The sequence below is a fragment of the Phascolarctos cinereus genome, unplaced genomic scaffold (assembly GCF_003287225.1).
Source record: "Phascolarctos cinereus isolate Bilbo 61053 unplaced genomic scaffold, phaCin_HiC Scaffold_1;HRSCAF=81, whole genome shotgun sequence".
In the NCBI taxonomy this organism is placed as follows: domain Eukaryota; kingdom Metazoa; phylum Chordata; class Mammalia; order Diprotodontia; family Phascolarctidae; genus Phascolarctos; species Phascolarctos cinereus.
Window position 1 is genome coordinate 15,874,064 of NW_027555514.1, and position 21,113 is coordinate 15,895,176.

General features: G+C 46.7%; 1 protein-coding gene across 9 annotated transcripts in view; it reads right to left on the minus strand.

The window, feature by feature from the left end:
• OSBPL3 (oxysterol binding protein like 3) overlaps nucleotides 1–21,113 on the minus strand; it is a 146,374-nt gene that overhangs the window by 114,257 nt on the left and 11,004 nt on the right. For 8 of the 9 annotated variants that reach the window (XM_020993237.2, XM_020993240.2, XM_020993238.2 and 5 more), the window contains exon 2: nucleotides 13,516–13,638. The exons of the other annotated variant lie outside the window; for it this stretch is intronic. In XM_020993237.2, the coding sequence (XP_020848896.1) occupies nucleotides 13,516–13,539 (24 nt within the window). In that variant the 5' untranslated portion in view covers nucleotides 13,540–13,638. The remainder of the gene's footprint in view (nucleotides 1–13,515; nucleotides 13,639–21,113) is intronic. 9 annotated transcript variants of the gene reach the window in all.

Below are 21,113 nucleotides of genomic sequence, written 5' to 3' on the forward strand. Positions count from 1 at the left end.
CTAAATGAATGTCACCAGATGCCAAACAGCCGCTGTTGCTATGACCTTGCAATCCAAGAAACACATATACACATGTGTATGCCATGTAGATATGTATGTTTATACGTATCTGTAATAAAAAATGATATATAATATGTAATCCAAGAATTATAAATTTAGAGATGAAAGGGACCTTAGAAATCAAAGTCCTGCCCCCTCATTTTACAGATGCGTAAACTGATGACCAGAGGCCAAGTGATTGTCCAAGGTGACCCTCGTATGGGAGAAAACCACACTTTTTCTGACTCTGTCAGAGGACCTGCTTCCAAAGCCCAATGCTGTTACTTACTACTTGTATGGGGCTCAGTTTCCTCATCTGTAAGAGATGGGGCCTGGACTCGATGGCCTTCCTGCAATAGATGCCTGGTCCTTCTCCTAAGGAGACGCTGAGTTAAGGAAGCTCGGGCATTCTTTCTTTAATTAGAGGCACCAGCAGCCCTTGGGTTCCTGAGACTTTTATTTAGCCCTCAATCAGACAGTAAAAGGATATCTTATCAAGATCTTTGACCCAGGCAAAGGTAGGGCTGCTGCATTCTTCCATCTGGGGCTCATGGGTCACTATTCAAGGAGAGCTGGCTCACGCCCACATCTCTGCTGGAGAGGGAGACCAAGAGCAGCAGTGACCGACGGGGAGCAGAAGGGACGAGATGTCCTCTGGTCACAGGGCTGCTTGGCTTTCTGGAGCCAATTTTTTTCTGAGGCACAGAAGCGAAGGACTTGAAAATCTGTCTTGCTTTGCCAATTGGGATCAGATGTTTATTTTGAGATCTGGACCAAAAGAACAGGAAATGTTACCAATTTCCTTTCACTGAATTATCAGCAATTTGATGGGGCCACACTGGTGTGACTTGGAAGCTATCCAAAAAACCAGAAAATATTTGTGAAGTGCTATGTAAACGTTTGCTTTTCTTGGTCCCGTTATTATCCACGCAGAGCCAGAACTAGGAATTTTTACACTTGGGGCAAGGACTATAAGCTGTACCCGGGACACGTAGCAAGAAGCACACACTCATTATGGGTGTGGGAGCAAGACAGCAAGGGAGAGCTCACCCCAGCTCCGGAGCAGCTGCAAGCTTTCCATTTTAACTAACTGTTCTAGCAGTGTCCACCAGGTGGCACAGTGCATGGCGTGCCGGACTTGGAGTCAGGAGGACCCGAGTTCAAATTGGATCTCAGATAGTAGCTGGGTGATCTAGGCAAGTGACTAGACCTCTCTCCCCCTCAGTTTCCTCGTCTGTAGAATGGTGGGGTTGTAGTGAGGCTCAAATTAGAGAACATATGTATCCACTTAGGTCTCCATGGCGTGTTACAGCTTTCAGTGCTCCATGAGCCCTCTGACATCACCTTTCTACTCTCTGCTCATGTTCATGAGGCGCCATGTAACTGACCTCTCCCGTCCATCTCACACACAGAGACCCAAATCCACACACAATGGAAAGTCTGCCTGATCTGAGGCTGGCTCTTCTGACTGCTTCTTCAAAGCTGGTCCAGCAGCTTCATTGAGACTTAATCCCACCTGAGGTAGTCATGGGAGTACTGCTAACCATTGACTCCCTTAGTCACCTGAGCATAATCCCCAAATTACACCTCTTGAAATGGCCTCTCCTTCAGGAAGCCAGACTCTCCAGCTTTGTTCCCTTCTTCATTTTAATTAGTGTTAGTGCGGAGGACTAGTCAGTCACCTCAGACCGAGAACATCACAACCAAGTCTCAGAGAAATTCACGGAAATGCGAACACCTCCCTCCCAAATGGAATTCTAAATAATCTAACCATTTACACTGAAAGAACAAAGTGGATGAGAAACGTCTATGCCAGGGCATCGAACAGTGACATTCAATAGTAAGCTTTTATTAAAACTTTTTTTTTATACAGGTGGTCTGCACTTTAGCATAGAGCTGTACAGGCAGCCCACAGACCACATAATCATAGCTTTAGAGCAAGAAAGGACTTCAGAAGCCATCAAGTCCAACACTTTCACTTTACAAATGGGGAAACTGAGGCCCACAGAAAGGAAGTGACTTTCCTAGCTATTAAGTATCAGAGCCAGGATCTGAATCCCAGTCCATGCTGTATCTGTAGTAACACCACGGTGAATTATCCCATCGATATCTGCCCATTGGACATATGTTTCAGATGCTGAGCCAACTCTAAAATTGGTCAAGGAGAGGCATGGGCTTGATTGGATATGGAACAACACTGCCAACTGGCAAGCTTTTAACAGATCAAAATGGGTCACCTATTCAAAGGCTCAGTGCTTTTCAAAGTTTTCCTAATCTCCTTAGTGTACATCAGTCATTTCCTGATGCTTACTGCCCCTATAGAACCCTCCCTTGTAATAAAGAGAAACAGCAAAACTGACCAGCGCAGCAACCGCCCACACTGGACAATGCATGCAGCATTCTGCACACGTAGTCACCCACCTCCCGAACGAGAGGAACAAAAGTCCATCAAGATGGGCTGCGAATCATGGATCCCCAGGACCTAAGAATTCAAACTATGACTCATCTCCAGGGAAACAGAAGACACAAAAGCCCCGACTTCCATGCCGGAAGCAGCGTATTTTAGAGAACACATATGACTGGGCCAGATGCATAGTAAGAAGGACAAACCATTGATGGATAAGCTGAGAGATTTTTGTATCCCCCAAGATACTCAAAAAATAAGAGGCATGGCTGGCTTTCCTATGGAAGCCTTCTGGGAAAACGTAAACAACAGTTGCCCAGAATTGGAAAGGATGGAAAGGTGGCAACCTGCTGTGGTGGAGGGCGTACTCACATCCATGGAATCACAGATCCACCAGAGTAAGCATTCAGCTAATGTTTACACAGTGACTGGATTTTTAAAACGCTCTTCCCTTGGCGTTTTGTCAGATGTTTACATCATTTCTAGACTTCACACATCTACGGATCGATGATGCCAACATAACTCTCCATCCCAATCTCCTACCCTTCCCTTACCTTCCATCCAAGGTGGATCAGACCCACTGTTTCAGGCATATGCCCTGTCGTTTCCCTCCTTCATGTTTTGTATGGACCACAATGCTCGCCCCTCCACCTGGCCCACCTTCTTGTACCAACGCTACCAAAATCCTGTCTCCCCATCCTACCCCCACCAGATGGGAGCCTTCTCTCCTCCCAGTCCCCATGTTATTTCTTTGTACATGTCTCCAGTCCTTACCATGTCACAATTATCTGGGTCCATGACTCACCTCCCATTATTTACCATACGCTACTTGAGGGAAGGGACTCATCTATACATCGTCTCAAGTCATGATGTCTAGCACATATGCACCGAGAGGGCAATGTGATAGAATGGAAGGGGCTGGGACTTAGAGGCAGGAAGCCTAGGTTCAAAGCCCATCTCTGACACTTACTATGTGAACCTGGGCAAACCATTTCACCTTCTCTGTCCCTCAGTTTCCCCATCTGTAAAATGGTGATAATAACCTCCCAAGGATTTTATGCTATGGGAACTGGATTTGTTGTTATTAACAAATGTCTATTTAATATAATCTTGTTGAGGGAATGTACTAAAGAAACACACAAGATAATTCATCTAATGGTGGGGGGGAGGGGAGGAGAGAGGGAAATCACATTTACTCCTCCACCCCTGTCTAAACAAACAAATTAGAAAGGACTTCAGAAGACAGACTGCTCTTCACAAAGGTTGTTCCATAAATCTGCCCAAGAGATCTCAAAATATGCCAACAGACAGAGCAGATCTTTTTATGTCTGCCATCCAAAGAGACAGCACTTTCAGTGGGAGGTCTATTTAAACATGAATGGAGAGCCGAGCTGCGGCTGAAAAAGCATCCCCAGGAGAAGGACACTGTGCAGCACATTTCAAGGGTCTCTTACTTATCTCAAGAAAATGGAAAAAAACTGCCATGTGCAATCCACCAGAGCGAATTCTGCCTCATTCGTTCGGACTCTGAGGAACCTGAATTGGAGGCCAGTTAATCCAACCCACCTCCAACCCCTCCCATTTCACAGAGGTGGAGACTGAGGCCTGGAGAATGGTAGTGACTTGGTCAAAGTCGCACAGTTAGGAAATGTAAGAGCTTGGATTCATAGGCTCACAGGGCCAGAAGGGACCTTAGGGGTGGGTCATCTAGCTCAGCCCAAGAGGTCCCTTCCAGCGCTAAGTCCTTTGTTTTACAGGTGAGCAAACCATGACCAAATAGGTTAGATCCCAGTGGAAGACCATCTAGATAAAAGCATCCAAAGGAGGACTAGAATCCGGGTCCTCTGACTGCTCTACAAGAAGGGACTTTCCTCCAAATGCCCCAGAAAAACTCCACGTCACTTCATGGAAAATGGCAGGACCGTTTTCTTCACCTCCCCCACTCCAGACCCTCTTGAACTCTCCCTAGGCTGTCCTTCTGCAGAGGATCAGGGGGCGGGACATGACACAGTGGTCTCTCAGTAGGACCATTTGGCTCTGAGGTGCTCAGTTTGCCTTTCCCCCAGCATCCTCTGGAAAGTCAGGACAAGCAGAGGAGAGAGAAGAGTAGTTTGAGTGGGTGAGGTTAGTTCCTTCGTTCTCCAGAAGAGACTGTGCTCTAAAAGAAGGTATTCATTGATGCCAAGTTAAGGGGGAGGGGGGGCAGGGGGAGGGAGGGGAGATGCTGCAGAGAGAGTGATTCAATCCAGTGCAGACTGCAAGGATGCAGTGCCGAAACCGTGTCCAAAGGAAGGGCCCAACAATGGCCAGTATGGCCCCGTCTGCTCTCCCCACTGGGGCAGGGGGGAGGTGACGATGTGGGGCCAAGCTTCCGTCAGGAGGGAAGTGTCTCAGATGAGAAGACCCACGGGCCTTTGCTTCATTTTAGTCACCAGAGTCCCAAGCATCACAGCAAGCACAACTAAGAACATCCGGGCCTCCAGAGACAGACAAGACACTTGAGGTATTTGGGCTCTGGTGTGTGCGGGGTGGCCATGCTCGTTCTGAATTCAGAATGGAGCCACTCACGTTAAGAGTTCTCCTGGGACAGAACCTGACCGTTCTGGCCTTGTTATTCATCACTCCCCTTCATTCACGCATTCTATGGTCTAGCCACAGTGAACCTTATCTCCCACCTCCAGGCCTTTGCAAAGGCTGTGCCCTCCTATGCATGGAATGAACTCTGTCCTCAGCTCAGTCTCTTAGAATTCCAAGCTTTCTTCAGAGCTCAGCTCTGTCATCACTTCCTACACTAGGCAACCCCTAGGTGGCCAGGGCCCTTCCCACCCCTCAACAAATTGTGATGACTGTGTATGTATTTCTCTGCCTATATATGATGTCTCCCTACAGAATGTAGGCTAAGGGAGGGCATTTACATCATTGTGTCCTTTGTACCTAGCACAATGCCTGGCACATAGCAGGTACTAAATAAATATTTGGTGACTGAAAGAGCAGAAGAGAAAGAGCAAAGCTGAGTGGGGCTGAGGCAAAGGCGGGAAGAAGGAAAGGGGGGAAATGGGTAAATAAGGGGGAAAAATAGAAATTAGAAAGAAAAGAAAATGATGCCAGTGTGGTAGGAGTGCTGCCTAGTCCTGGCACGACTCCAGCTCTGGGCTGAAAGGAGGTGACTGTTGTCTAAGGACCAGCTGAGCTCCCTCCGGAGAGGCTCAGCCCAGGCTGGCTAGAGGAGGAAGAGGTATTGGGTCACAAGCAGAGAACTAAGACACAGAGGGATCACAACTGGCCTCGGTGTAGGGGAGACAAGGGAAAAGCCCCCTCTAACCTGCCAGCCCCAGCCACCAGACCACACCTTCTCCCCAAATTTCCCCTCCTGCCAGGAGCCCCTCCCATCCAGACCTCCAGCTCCCCCCTTTAGCTCACCAGTAGGTAGATCCAGCCACCCACCCACGCCCTCCTGCCATACAGTCGCTGACTCCCTCTGTCCCGCCCTTCAATCCATTACTTTGAAGCCTGGTAGAGCGTAAGTTCCTTGAGGACAAAGGCTATCTTATGTTTATGTTAGTATCCAGAGCGCTGGGCACTAGGAAGTGCTCCTTAAATGCTTTGCCTCACTGCCCCAATTCAGCAAACTCCAGTGGCTCCCCTTTACCTCTGGGATCAGATCTGAAATCCTCCACATGGCCCTTAAAGTGCTTCCCAGACTGGCCCCTGCTACCTGGACAGTCTTCTCATACCTTCTCTCCACACACACACCAGCCTACAGGCTGCTCCTCATCTCCCGCCTCCACACATTGTCTCTGGCTGTGCCCCAAACCTGGGATGCTGGGAAGGAGGACATCCTTCCTCACTCCGCCGGCCGGCTTCCCTGGCTGCCTTCAAATGCCACCTTCTGACGGGAAGCTTCCCAACCCCTCCTAACTCCAGCATCCTCCTTCTGCTGCTGATTTCCTGTCTCGTCTATCAGTTGGTACATATTCTCTGTATCTCCCCCATTATAATGACTGGGAACCTCTCAAGGGAAGAGCCTCTGGGAGCTGCCCGGAGCTGGCAGAGCAAGGGGGCGAAGGCTGGCTCTCTCCAGACTCAGGCAGCATAGAGGACAATGAAGCCTCCTGGCCCTCCTCACGTCCACGGCCACTGCTGCCCCCCATCCCGCCATAGCCACGTTAACCCAGAGGACCCTCCTCTGGAAGTTCAAACAAAATGGCCCCCAAACATCGCAGGGCCGAAAAATCAGCCTGAATTTCTCAGAAAAATGGGTCTTTTCTGTCATTGTTTGATCTACCAAAGCAGATGTGTACCTGCTTTGCAACAAAGCACCTTACAATAATTGTCTCGTTCTTTTTCCCATCCTCACAATAACTCTGTGAGGTAAATACTAATATTGTTCCCATTTTACAGTTGAGAAAACCGAGGCAGGCAGCAGTTCAGTGATATACCCAGGGTCACATAGCTAGTAAGTATGTTTTGGGATTTTAATTAAGGTCGTCCTCTGTGGTGTGTGCGCACGTGTGTGCGTGCGTGTGTGTGTGTATGTGTGTGTGTGTGTGTGTGTGTGTGTGTGTGTGTGTGTGTGTGTGTGTTTTCTAGCTCTCTTTCTAGAGGTCAGTTTTACCATCGGTCTTACCTAAAGTACTTCTGCTTGGTAGCATAAAACATAATAGAAAAATGTGAAATATAAGCTATTAGCTGGGCCTGGGGATAGACACTGGATCTGGAGCCCGAAGTCGCAGGTTCAAATCCTGGCCCTGCTCTGCATTCCTTATGGGGCTCAGTTTTCTCCTCCATCAGTTAGAGGGCTGGCTTCTTTGAAAGTGTAAGTGTGTGTGTGTATGTGTGGGGGGGGGTGTGGGTGTGAGTGTGGGTGTGTGTGTTTAACCTTCAGCATGGATTTCCTAAGTAAATATTTGCTCAGGTGCTCCTGACTTCATCATGGTAAGCACCCTCTGCCTCTCCCCCACACTGTCCCTCCATCCACTGAAGGGGTAGAGGTGTAGGTGTGTCATGCCAGTTGGTTAGACTACAGCTCGGTCAGCTATGGGCAGCTCAGACACACTCTTGTGTTCTTCTCAGTTTCAGCCACAGATGAGATGCTTCCTGGATCATTCAGCTTCGCTGGATCTCCAGTCAGGCCTGCGCATATTTTCTCTTCTTATGCCCCCTGGAGAAATAGCCCTGGGAGTCTTCTGTCATCCTCCTCCAATGAGGCTGTGCAGCTGCCTCCTGGCTGCCTTGGCTCCCACCTAGAAAGGAGATTTTTGAGTGTCTGCTGACAAAGGCCTTCTGACTTTTTCATCAGCTTTTGTGCTGGACCAAACTTCTCTCTAGAAGATGGTCAGAGTCAATGTCCTTGCTTTTGTCCATTTCTCCTTTTGAGGCAATCAATCTACCGTGTGTTTGGACATGCTGGGATGCAGCCCAACCAAGTGGTTCCACCTGGTGCTTCTTCCTTATCTTTCTCCTTTCTTCCAGTTCGGCACTGTCTTTAATGCTTGCTCTGACTGGACGCAGAGAGCCGTTCCTAAAGACCGAGCTCATGTACCAAACTGAATGGCATTTGTATGTTCCCATCCAGAACAAACTTTATTATGGCCCTCGCTCCACCCTGCTGGGTTTCTCCTTCCCAAACCAATCATCTGACTGGGCAGGGTCATGTCACTCCCAGGATCACAGGGTTAGTACCTAGCACTGGAAGGAGCCTCAGAGGCCAGCTACTGGTGTACCTGCTCAATTTAAAGATGAGGAAATTGAAGCCCCAAGAGCGTGACTTGTCCAACGTCCCACATAGCTGAATTAGGAAAGCTGGGACTTGAATAGGGCACCCTCTGACTCCAAACCCAGCCCATGGAGCTTCTGAAGGCAAAATTTAACGCTAGCAAAAAACCTGCAAGGATCACAGATTTGGAGCTGGAAGGGACCTTAGAAGGATTGTTGGACAGTATAATAGAGCTCCTCAGGCAAGGCAGAGGCAAGTACACGAGTTGTGAGATCCCAAGATCCCTGGATAGATCCAAGGTGCTGGCTCACTCCTGCAGAGCTTACTGGAGTCAAAGTAAGAAATAAAATCAGCGAAGCAAGAAAGGAAAAAAAGGCATGGGTAAGTAGAAGAAGGATTAGACATTTGAAATTTGGACACGCTGGTACTTTGAAGCTACTCAGTGAGCTCCTGGATCCTTGCACCGGTGGATGCAAAGCCTGAGCTATCCCTTGGCTTCTGCAGCCACGGGTCTGCACAGAAATTCTTTCTTCTTCCAGAGAAAGGGGGCATTACTTTCCCTGCTGTTTCCCTAAGAACAAGCACATGGTGAGGTCACAGGTAGGTTCTGAATGAAAACCGACGCTGTTAAAGCAAATGTAGCCCCATCATGACTAAATCACAACCATGACTGTAGAAGGGAGAAAAGTACAAGTTTGTTTCTTCTCTGTCAATCTGTGTTCATCCAGAGATCTGGTTGGAGTCCAGCTCCAAGAGATTGGATGGACAAATACCAAACCACTCCAATTCCTCACTGTCCCCTCTCTTATGCCCAAGCGTAGAATGGAAGCTCTCTGAAGGCAGGAACGTTCGTTTGTCTTTGCACCCCAGTGCCCAGCACTGGCCTAGAGAAAGCACCTCCTTGCTCATTGGATCGGACTGAATTGGACCTTTCAGGATGAATGACAAATAAACAATCCTGTTCTCACATGCCATGTTCCCCTCATTGAATGTAAGCCCTTGAGGACTGGGTTTGTCTTCTTCTTTGTTTTTGAATCTTCTGCCTAAAGGTACAGTGCCTGGCACACAGCGAGCAATTTTTTTTTAAAGTCTTCTGAAATAAACTGAAACTGAGTTTCACAGAAGTTAAGTGACTTGTCCAAGGTCACACAGGTAACAAGCAGAAGAGGCAGGATACAAACCCAGGCCCTCAGAGTCCCTAACTAAAAGCTCCACCATGCTGCCTCATGTACAATCCAGAAGAGTCAATATGAAAAGAAGCTATGTGGTCCATATATGGACAGAACAACACATCCCAATCAGGGATCACACTCGGGCGCCTCTGTACAACAGAAGATGGCTCTCCCAAATGTCTTGGCCAGAGATGTAAAAGCAGCCTGAGAGGACTGACAGGTTTGTTTGCTTTTTAAAGATTGTGCTTTATAGTAATGGCAATACTGTAAGGATGATCGTCTGTGAATGACTTGCCTACTATGATCAAGGCAATGATCCAAGACAATTTCAAAGGATACTCTCCACCTCCAGAGAGAGAACTGATGGACCCTGGGTGCAGGTCAAAGCAGATTTTTTTTTACTATGTTTTGTGTGTGTTTTCTTCTGCAATATGGCTAACATGGAAATATATTTCGCATGACCTCCTATGCATAATCACTATATTGCTTGCCTTCTCAAAAGGTGGGGAGAGATGAGAAAGAAAGAATGTGGAATGCAAAAATTTTTTAAAAAGGATTTTTTTTATGTGTAACTTGGAAATATTTAAAGAAATAAATAAAAATTTTTTAAAAGACTGTGTTTTACTTGGCAAAGCCAAGCACTGAGAAAGCCAATGTTCTTGGCCATTCAAAATTGAATGTTGAAGGTATCGAATACTTTCAGAACCACATGCTATTTTCATTAACTTCAAAGAAAACTCTTATCCTTTTGTTGACTTTTAATAATAAACCTCATATAGCAATGCTGGGTGAAGTTTTTATTAAAAAGTTTTCAGGCTTCAGGGAAAAAATCACTTTGTCAGGCTGCTGACAGCTGAGATCTGAGTAAAACCAGAGAAGTGACTTCTCTCATTGTTTGCCCTCAACAGCGATGATGGTATTTGCACCTCCCTAGGATGTTAAGGTTTAGAAGGCCCTTTATATATAATATCATATTATGGCCTCCAAATAATCCTATGGCCTACTGAAAGAAACTGAATGGGAAGAAGAGTCAGCCTTCAGGAAGGGAGCTGGGGGGGGGGGAGGATGCCCCTCAACTGGGGAATGACTGAACAAATGATGCCTGTGAAAGTAAGGGAATTTGGGGGCAACTGGGTGGCGCAGTGGATACAGCACCAGCCCTGGATTCAGGAGGACCTGAATTCAAATCCAGCCTCGACACATAACACTAGCTGTGTGACCCTGGGCAAGTCACTTAACCTCAATTACCTCACAAAAAAAGGGGGAATATTAGTGCATGGTAAGAAATGATGAAAGAAGCAGTTTCAGAGAAACTTGGGAAGATTTTATGAATGGATGCAGAGTGAAGTGAGCAGAACCAGGAGAAAACGTTATCAGATAACAATGCTGCAAAAATGAAAACCCTGAAAAACTTAAAATGTCTGATCAACGCAATGATCATCCACAATTCCAGAGGACCAATGATGAAAGATGCCACCTGCTTCCTGATGGAGAGGTGATGGGTTCGAGAAGAAGGAGATGGACACCATCCCAACCAATGTGGGAATTTGTTTTGCTTGACTTTTTTTTTGTTACAAGAGTTTTTTTTTCTTTTTCCAATGTTGGAGGGAATGAAGGTGGCTAGGGATAGGATTCCCCCCCCCCCAAAAAAGAAAAGAAAAAAAGATCACCAGAACAAGGCCAGAAAGAATCACAAAGGAGCAGGAAAGTGTTGAAAGCTCCATGTTGAGCTTAGATACTTAAAAGTAAATGTAAACTCTACATAATGGAGATTTGCAGTTTCTTGTATAATCCTTCTCCAGTCTTCAATGTACACGGAAATGCTCATTTCATTTAGTATTTGTTAAGTTCAGAATTTTTAAAATGACATGAAGACAATCGCCACGCTCAACTTGAAGTTACTAAATGAATGAGGTGTGTGGTATGTTGGAAAGAGCTCTGGATTTGGAGTCAAGGATCCTGGGTTTAAAACTCAGCTCTCCCCCACCCCCACCGGACTTCCCTTCTCTGGGCCTCAGTGTCTATAAAATAAGGCAGGGGAACTAGATGCCTTCCCAGGTCTGGTCCTGTTCCCGTTTTATGATCCCTACACCAACAAGGAAAAAATCAAAAAACAATCTTAAAATCTTAAAGCTACCTTGCAGACGTGGTCTAAAATGAGCCAGCTTAGCCAGGCCCTCACGAGTCCAGGAACCAGCAGGTATCTCCACTTTCTCTTCCAAAAGTCAGGGGAAGCCTCCATGTCAGAACCATCATCACTGCTGTGAGCTTAACCTAGGACTCCTCACCAACTTCTTCTTCTCCAAGGCCATCCATGGAAGGGGAACCAAGCTATACACTGACCCACCAGCCCCAGAGAAGCAGATAAATAAGCTAGGTTCCTGCCCGAGTCACTCAGAGGCTCTCATCAGCTAAGAGAACACCCCACTCTCTTCCACCACCACTGGGGCAAAGGACTGATGCGCCACTTCCTCCAGTAGGGAGACCTCGGCTCCGTATGGGCCTCCCCTTCGCTTGAGAGTCCAGCCCTGACTTCATTCTTTGCTCATAGTGGTTTCTCCCTCCCAGAAGCTTGCAGCCAAGTTAACCAGACTTTGGTCAACACCATAAAAAGGCCTCCTGATTAATAAGGCTGGACAATTCACCTTGGAGGACCAAGGTGAGTGTTTTTCCTGCACACTCTGACACTTGGACATGTTTTCTCTGAAATGCTTCCAACTGTTTCGTGTTCCCTCTTGTCTCTCCCACAGGGAGAAATTAATATAATAAGATTCACCCAGGGTACATCTAAGTACTTTCCAAACTAGTTCAATCAAGCAAGCATTTGTGGTTCAGTTGTGACCCCTTTTGGGGTTTTCTTGGCAGAGATACTGGAGTGGTTTGCTATTTCCTTCTCCAGCTCATTTTACAGATAAGGAAACTGAGCCAAACAAGATTAAGTGACTTGTCGGCTGCCTTTGAACTCCTAACTCCAGGCCTGGCCCTCTATCCACTGTACCACCTAGCTGCCAAGCATTTAAGCATCTACTAGTACACTTTCTGCATCACTGGCTTCTCAGCAGAGCTATAATTCCCTTTTTCACAGGTAATGAAACTGAGGCCTGAAAAAAGTGAAGTGACTTGCCCAAGGTCATACAGTTAGCTAGCAGCCAGGCCAGGCTTCAAATCCGCCTTTCAGCTGAAACCTTCCAAATGGGCCGTTTCCCTCCCCCGAGTGTGAGCTCCTGGACAACAGGAACTGTCAGACTTAACTGTGCCATTTGAATCCCCAGGGATTAGCACACTGTCAGTGCTTATTAAATGTTTCATTTCATTCATTCATTCACTAAACCCCGTGCTCTTTCCAGTGCAACCCAATCCAACAATTCAGGGCAAAAACAACACAATTCTTGCCCTTGTGGAGCTTACAGTCTGCTCAGAGTTCTAACACACCGCAGCTGCCTCATACGCTCTTTGAAGGCAGGAACGTGTCTTAGATCCTCTTACTTCACACAGTGCTTAACACAGTTTGAAGGATGGAGTAGGCATACAGCACAGATCCACTCTGCTTCACTGCCACAAAGATTTATTAAATGCCTACTCGCTTCCCAGCCTCAATTTCCCCATCTGTAAAATGGAGATGATAACCTACTTCCCAAAGTTATTGCAAGGTTCAAACAAGGTAACACAGAGAAAATGCTGGGCAGACCTTAAGGTTTTATAAACTCCAGTCGTTGAGACCACTTTTAGTAGCAGCAGCAATGCTAACTTGCATTCCAGACCTTTCCTGATCCCCCAGTTGCTGGCACCACTCCCAAATTACTTTGTATCTTCTTTGTAGATGGTGTGTATTTTCTAATGACATGCTGTTTCCCCAGCAGAATATAAGCTACATGAGGGCAGCCTCTGCTTCATTTTCATCTCCATCTCAGGCCCATCTCATGGTGGCAGGAAATTAACCAATGTTTGCTGGATCAGTGAATTAGTTCTTACAAAGACAAAAATGAATCACTCTCTACCTTCAGAGAGCTTCTGGTCTATCAGATGTTTAATTACAAGCTATGGGGATGGTTTGCTAAAACATCCCACACAGCCCAGTCCAGGCTATTTGCATCACCACACCTTTGCCTTAGACCTTGAGGTAACAACCGTAAATGACTAATAGCTGTGGCCTCACAGGTACCAGCCCGTGACCAAAGTCCTACCTTATCTCGAAGGCTTGCAGCCATCCCAGCTTGGAACCACAGCCTAGAAGGTCCCCAGCAGCTGAGACCTCAGTTAGAGCCTTCTGGTGGGGCAGGAGAAGTTGACTTCTCCCTCAGAGATTCCTGAAAATAAAGAGAAGGCTCAGCCAGAAGCTGAAACACAAGTTCTTTTATTTCCCAACGTTTCTTTGAATCATCGGTGTTTAGCACAGCGCCTGGCACACAGTAGGTGCTTAACAAATGCTAGCTATGATAAACACAGAAGTATTATTTTTAATTTAAAGTTTATTTCTTTCACATAAAAATCTATTTTCTCTCCCACCTTCCCCTTCCACACAGAAAAAAGAAAAACAAAACCCTTGTAACAAACATACCTAGACAAGCAAAACAAATTCCTGCACTGACCAAGTCCAAAACCATATGCCTCTTTCTGCGCCCTGAGCCCCCCACCTCTCTGGGAGAAAGCTGGGCAGCATGGTTTATCTCCTGGAGGCACGGTCAGTGCTTGCATTGACCACAGTCATCCAGGCCTTCAAAGGTGCATTTTTTTGTAGTTCAGTGTGGAAGTCTGAGCCAAGCAGGCTGAAAAATAAAGGTTTTTAACTTTGCCCTCTGATAGCTTAGCCAGTCAACAGCAGCAGTCTGAAAGAGCCGTAGCCAAAGGCAGAAGTGAATTTCTCTGGGACTGGGGGGTGGGGGCGGCGCAGGGATTTGCAGGCACTCTCCATGGAGCCCTGGAGCTCCAAGGCTAACAGCATTGTTCTGTGAGCAGGCGAGGGGTCCTTGCTTTGGCACCTCTTTCCTTCCTCTGGAGAGCATCCTCACCATTGGACTGGGTGGTGTGAACACAAACACAGACAACAGCCCCACGGCAGCCCTGCAGTGGTGGGCAGAGGTCAGCATTTAACCCTGAGCTAACCCAGAAGGTGCAACCTAGGCTACTGCTACCCTACTGTGTGATCCAGAGCAAGCCACTTCATCTCTGCGATTCCAACTCCTCACCTATGGGCTGAAGGATCAGGGAACGAGTGCTATAAACAAAGATTGAGTACCTACTATGTGCAGGTGAGAAGCAGTTTGGCAGAGTGGATGGAGAGCTGGCCTCTGATACACATGGACAGCTAGGTGGCACCACAGTGGATAAAGTGCCAGGTCTGGAGTCAGAAAGACCCGAGTTCAAATCTTACCTCAGACACTTAATAGCGATGTGACCCTGAGCAAGTCACTTAACCTGTCTTGCCTCAGTTTCCTCACCTGTAAAATGAGCTGGGGAAGTAAATGGCAAATCACTCCTGTATCTCTGCCAAGAAAACCCCCAATGGGGTCATGAAGAGTCAGCCTCAAGGAGGGGTTGACCAATAAATCAACAATCTATTATGTGCCAGCTACTCTACTAAGTTTTAGAGGCAAAAGATAGTCCTTGCCCTCAAGGAGCTTACACTCTAAAGGGGGAGACAACATGCAAATAAATGCATACAAAGCAAGCTATAAACAGGATGAACAGGAAATAAGGAGCAGAATTCCAAGTCCATTACTAAGGGGATGGGGTCCATGAATGGCTGTTATGTTTCCAGCCTGAGCAAGATAAAGAGGGGTGAGTGGGGTGGGGGGATGCAGGATACATCACATACACAATTAAGCAAATGCAAAGTAATTTCAAGAGGGAGACAACTGCCAACCTGGGAAACCCGAGAATAGAACAGCCCTCCGTAGAAGGTGATACAGGAACTGTGTCAGGAGAGGTGAGGAAGAGCAGCATTCTGGGAGATGCAGAGACCCGGATGAACAGTCAGTACAGAGACCTGTGAGCAGGCCAGGCTGGAGGAGTACTGCGGCAAAAGTCTTCAGGGCAGGTGGGAGCCGGGGGGGGGGGGGGGGGGGGGGGGGGTGCCTAAGGGCAAATTTCTTTTTATGAGATTTTCTAGTGGGTTTGTGTTGGTGAATTCCAGTCACATCTGGGTTTTAGGAATCCTGCTTTGGCAGCTAAGCAGTGAAAAGGCTGGAGAGAGGATGACCTCACATGCCCCTTCTAGCATTCCTAGAAAAGATTCCTAAGAATCTTGGATTCTACAGAATACCTTTCTTCCCCCTTAACAAATGCCTGGGATTTATCTAGTTGTGCTGAGTTCTAAGAGGTGACTGGCCATAGTGAATTAGACTAGGATTGCCCACAGAAAGACTGGGGCTCAGGCTGTACCTCTGACATTTGCTAGGTATGTGATTCTAGGCCAGCCCTAATCTCTCTGCACTTTAGACCCTGCCTCAGACCCTCAGGACTTACTTCCTAAGTCATGGCTGGGTTGTGATCCCAGGTTCCCACACCCAGAGCTTCTCCAGCCTACCAGATACAATCACAGATCCTTTCTAAAGTCATACTAATAAACTCCAGGGCTTGGCACCATACAAGAACCTTAAATGAAATATTATCTGTAACAGTAGGTCCTTAATAAATGCTTCGCTCTTTAATCTGAGTACTTTTCTGAGCTTAGATCTGGTGAAATTAATAATCTCTAATAAATCCTTTATTTTTAAAAGCATTTGGATAACTCACTTCCTTTTATATGGGGGGCTCTACACTGTGTATTATGGTGGCCCGAACTCTAAGTGCAGTCTTGTTCATGAATTTTGAATTTGTTTTGTTTTTTTAGGCAATTGGGGTTAAGTGACTTGCCCAGGGTCACACAGCTAGTTAAGAGTCAAGTGTTTGGTCTGAGTCTGGATTTGAACTCAGGTCCTCCTGACTCCAAGGTCGGTGCTTTGTCCACTGCGCCACCCAGCTGCCCCTTGTTCATAAATTTTAACACCACATTTGTATCCCAATAATATTCACCCACATAGTACCCACCCTTATTACAGACAATAAAACAGTTAAACCAAACCAACCAATACAATTACAACTAAGTATGTACCACTCCACATCCATGGCCCACCACCTCTCTAACAAGATCTATGTTTCAATATAAAAAGTCTGGGACCAACTTTGATCATTATTTTAAAGCACTTAGCACAGGGCCTAGCATGCAGTAACTGCTCTATAAATATTAGCTATTATTATGATTATTATTATTGTTAGTACTGATGATTATGATAGCAGCCAAAATGTATATAGTCCTTTAAAAGCTGCAAAGTACTTTATACAAATTGTCTCATCTGACCACAGGAATGTGTTGGGGGGGTAGGGGGTATGTGGGTTTGCAAAGGCCCACGGATGCTGAGTAGACCCATGGGGAAGCACACTAACACTTCCTTTCCAGAAGTGATGAAAGCTTTTTTTATGTTATTTTTTCCCCAGAAAGTGAAAGCTTTGATCTGATTGTGGTTTCAGAAATGGAAAGGGATGGGGGAGAGGAGGACCAGCTGTGGCCAGCCTTAAATGGAGGGATTTGACAATGGAGAGAAGGAGGGCCTGGGAAGCCCAGCATGGGACTTCTAGAGATGAAAGGGTTAAGCCCTCAGGGCATGGGTCAGAAAACTGCCGGGGAGTGAAGGCAAGTCTGGCTGGCACAGGCTGAAACCAGCGGCTCAGGCTAGGGAGGCACCCAACCAACCATGAGCCCGACAAGTGTCCTTTCTCTCCACGCCTCGGATGTGACACTGTTATCAGAGCTTAGACTCAATGCCAGGATTCCTCTTCCCCACCCTCCCTGTCCCCACTTGATGGCGGGTTTACGCTTCTCAAGAGCAAAACCACCAACAGGGACTAGCTTCCTTTCTCTAAAATCCCACAGAAATCATTAGTGAGACTGAAAACATCGGGTCAAAAGAAGAAATAAGGTGACGAAAAGAGGCAGAGATTAGAGAGAGGGGACAGGAGCTTCTTTCAAGGCACTGAAGACCTTTTAACAGCACTTCTGCCAAGCACCAGAAAAAGAAAACCCTGACCCCCAACCCACAGATGCTAAGACTCTCATTCCAGCCAAGGTTATTGTAAAAGGCTGAACAAGAAACAAAGGAGAGCTGGGGTGGGGGGTAATTAATGAGAAGTGCAGGTGTCCATCTGGATGGAGGGGAAATCAAGGAAGGGCAGACCCGAGTTTCCAACTAATTAGCGGTTCTTCGACTATACACACGTACAATGCTGAGGCTTGGCTTGGGTAAATGTGTGAATTCTTTGAGGCAAAAGAAAAAAAAAGATGGCCGATAAATAAATATCCTTGGCATCACTGAAATACTCTAGCGATTCTAAATGCCAAAGAAGAAAACCACAGCGCTAATATCTATCTCTGTGCAGACAGTAAAGGGAGTTCTCGGAATCAGTGATATCTGTACTTGGAAATGCAGAGGGATCGTAGGATTGTAAAGAAAAGTCCTTAGACACCACCACGTCCAACTCCTTCATGTTATAGACAAGGAAACAGAGGCCGAGAGCAGTGAGGTGACCTTTGTCCAGGGTCACTCGGCTACTAATCGTTTGAGGTGGGTTCTAACCCAGGTCTTTCTGACTCCAAATTCCGGGCTCTACCTAGGACACCACGGTGCCTCCCAAAATGTACTCCTGTGCTTAGAGGCAGCTGCTGACCTTCAACCCCTCCCCTCCTCTTCGATTGTCGTTGGAATGTCCTCCTCCCCAGACTCGAGTCCCAGGACCTCGAGGCAAGAGGCCAGCTGTTGCAGGTTACTTCCTCACTGGAGAATGTCCAGAGAAGGCTGACCCAGGGGGTGAGAGGACTAGACCAAGAGTTGGTTAAAAGTGTTAATGATGAAAGGTTGGATGCTCCAGCACTCTGGACTTGGGTTCAGATTCCACCTTAGACTCAGTCACCATCTCAGTGCTGCTATTATCCCCATTTTACAGATGAGGACACGGAGGCTGAAAAAGAGGAAATGACTTGTCCAGGATCACACAGATAGTACCTGGGTTGTTGGGGGGTTTTTTTGTTTTTGTTTTTTGCCTTTCTCTGTATCCCTAGCACAGTGCCCAGAACTTAGTAGGTGCTTAATAAATGTTGGATGACTGTTAGTTGACTGACTTGAAGTGTCTGGGGCAAGATTCAAACTCAGGTCTTCTTGATTCCGAATCCAAGGAACTCATGAATGCAAAGCACTTTGTAAATCCCACAAACTGCAGCTATTGGTAGGGGCTTAAGGGAAAGGAAGGTTCTAGACAGAGATTTTATCAGTTCAGGGAACTCCCTCCAAAGATGCAGGATGGCACCTCCTCTGTAACCTAGGGTCTTGGAAGGTTGTCCCAGGCACTGAGAAATTAAATGACTTGATCAGAGTCAAGTCCAGAAGCATTTATTGAGTGCTTACTATATGTCTTGCACACAGCTAGCATCAATTCCAAGTTTTCCCAACTCTGAAGCTAGCTCCCTATCTGCTCTGATCTTTATTAAAAGGGAGTTTCAGGGAGCTCCAGGTGCCCTGCCCCATTACACTGTATCTGTACAGGGCCTGGGAGCCCCAGGTTACCTCCCCAACCCCTCCCATCCCCCACCCTCCAGGTACTCTGGGGCCTCCAGCCCAATTCCCCACTGCCCAGCAGCACAAGCACAGACCTGTCCTTCTGTCTATGAGTGACCAAGTCATACCTGGCCTGTGGCTTCTCCCCTAGAGTCCAGTTGGTGTGACCTGGAAACAAGTCCCAACAACCAGGCTGGGGAAGGACCCCCTGGAATAACACTGAAACTGAACCCAGGGGCTGCCTCTGATACTTTCCCTCAAGTGTTTCACAGCCCTCCTGGACTTGTCTGAGCCTTAAGAGAGACTGGTCTTCTCAGCCCCATTTTAGAGTTTGAGAACACAGACACAATGGAGCAGGAGCCTCCCCAGCTCCCCAGAGCTCACTCTCCCAGGGGCTAATGGATAGATCTCAGGGGGTTTATAAACTTGAGAGTGGAAAAAAATACATCTTTATTTTCATTAACCTTCGATTTTCTTTGTAATTCAATGTATTTTAAATATCTAAAACATTATTCCAAGAAAAGGTCCATAAGCTTCAGACTTCTTGTTCAGTTGGGTCTGACTCTTCATGACCCCATTTGGGGTTTTCTTAGCTAAGATACTGGAGTGCTTTGCCATTTCCTTCTCCAGCTCATTTTACAGATGAGGAAACTGAGGCAAACAGGGTCACACAGGAGTAAGTGCCTGAGGCCAGATTTGAGCTCAGGTCTTACCTGAGTCTCTATCCACCCACCTAGCTGCCCAGGCTTCAGACCAGCAAGAGTCCATCACACACACAAAAATGTTACAACTCCTGTACTAGAATAACCCCCTCCTTTTGCACAAGAAGAAATTGGGGTCCAGTGAACCAAACTGTCTAGCCTGAGGTCAAACAGAAAATAGTCAACAGAACATTTATTTCGTGTCACCACGCTGGGGTGGGATGGGACAGGTACTACTGTTATTGTCATTTTTCTGATGAGGAAACTGAAGTCAGAAGAGGTTAAGGGATTTGCCTACGTCACATAATACCAGGGATCCAAGCCCATGACGCGTCAGGGTTCAGAGGTCCCAAGTTCGATTCCTGTCCTCCTGGGCTCAGTTTTCTCATCTGCAGCAATGAAGGATTTGGCCCAGGAAGCCTCTGGGGCCCTTCTAAACTCTAAATCTTTGATCCTAGAAACCCTCCTTTGTTCTCCTCCTCCTGACCCCAAGGCCTACTCTTGGAACCACGGAATCATGGAATCTGTGGAATCATGAAACCTGGATTTGAGTCTCAGCTCTGCTACTAAGTGGCCCAAGTCACCTCACCAGTTTGGGCCTCAGTTTCCTCGTCTGTAAAATAAGGAGGCTGGGCTAGATGACCTGTCAGGTGTTTTCCAGCTCCAGCATTCCAAAGCTCTATAACAGTCTCCCAAGACTGGGAAGGTTGGGGAGGAAGGCAGCTTCATTGTCTCTCCTGCTGACATTTCCACATCTAGGAGTCAAAGGAAGTATCCTCTATTAATTAACAGTAGAGCATGGGGAGGCTGAAGAACTGGCAAATGGTGGCTTTCCCTCCAGAGTTCACCTTTTACCTCTGACAATCTTAAAACCCAGCTCTCTCCAGGATCTCCGTCAAAATCACAATCCCTCATTCTGTGCTTTGGCTTCCACAGTGGCGTTTGCTTCAAGTTTAATTAAGATTAGAGAGAAAGAAACCATAAGTAGTTCGCTTCTTGTTCAAAATAATTCAGGTCATTTGCAAGCCTGTCTGTTTTTTTCCTTTTATTTATTTCTATCATGTCTTTTAAAAAGGGGTGGGGGGACAGATTTGCCTTATAATAATTTATTTTTAACTTTTACTCTCTTGTAAATATAAGCTGATTTGAACTCAGACAAAAATGCAAATGGGCACCAACAGTCAAACATATTCACATATCAATGGGGAATTTTTTTTTAATGGCTTTAAAAACATAGGGAGACCCTGTCCATTTTGGTGTGTTTGGTCTCCCGTGGCTCAGAAAGGTTGAGAACTTGCAAGCACTCACAGATCTGGTGGATCGGGCTGAGGTCTTCGCGATTTCCAGCCCAGCTTCTCTTCTCCTCCACCTCCATGACCCAGGTAATCTTGGCCAAGTGACTTTCCCTTTCTGGGTCCCAGCTTCCTGCTTTGTGAGTGATGGGGTTGAACCAGATGACCTTTTTAACTCCAGAGCTATGATCCTACTGTCCCA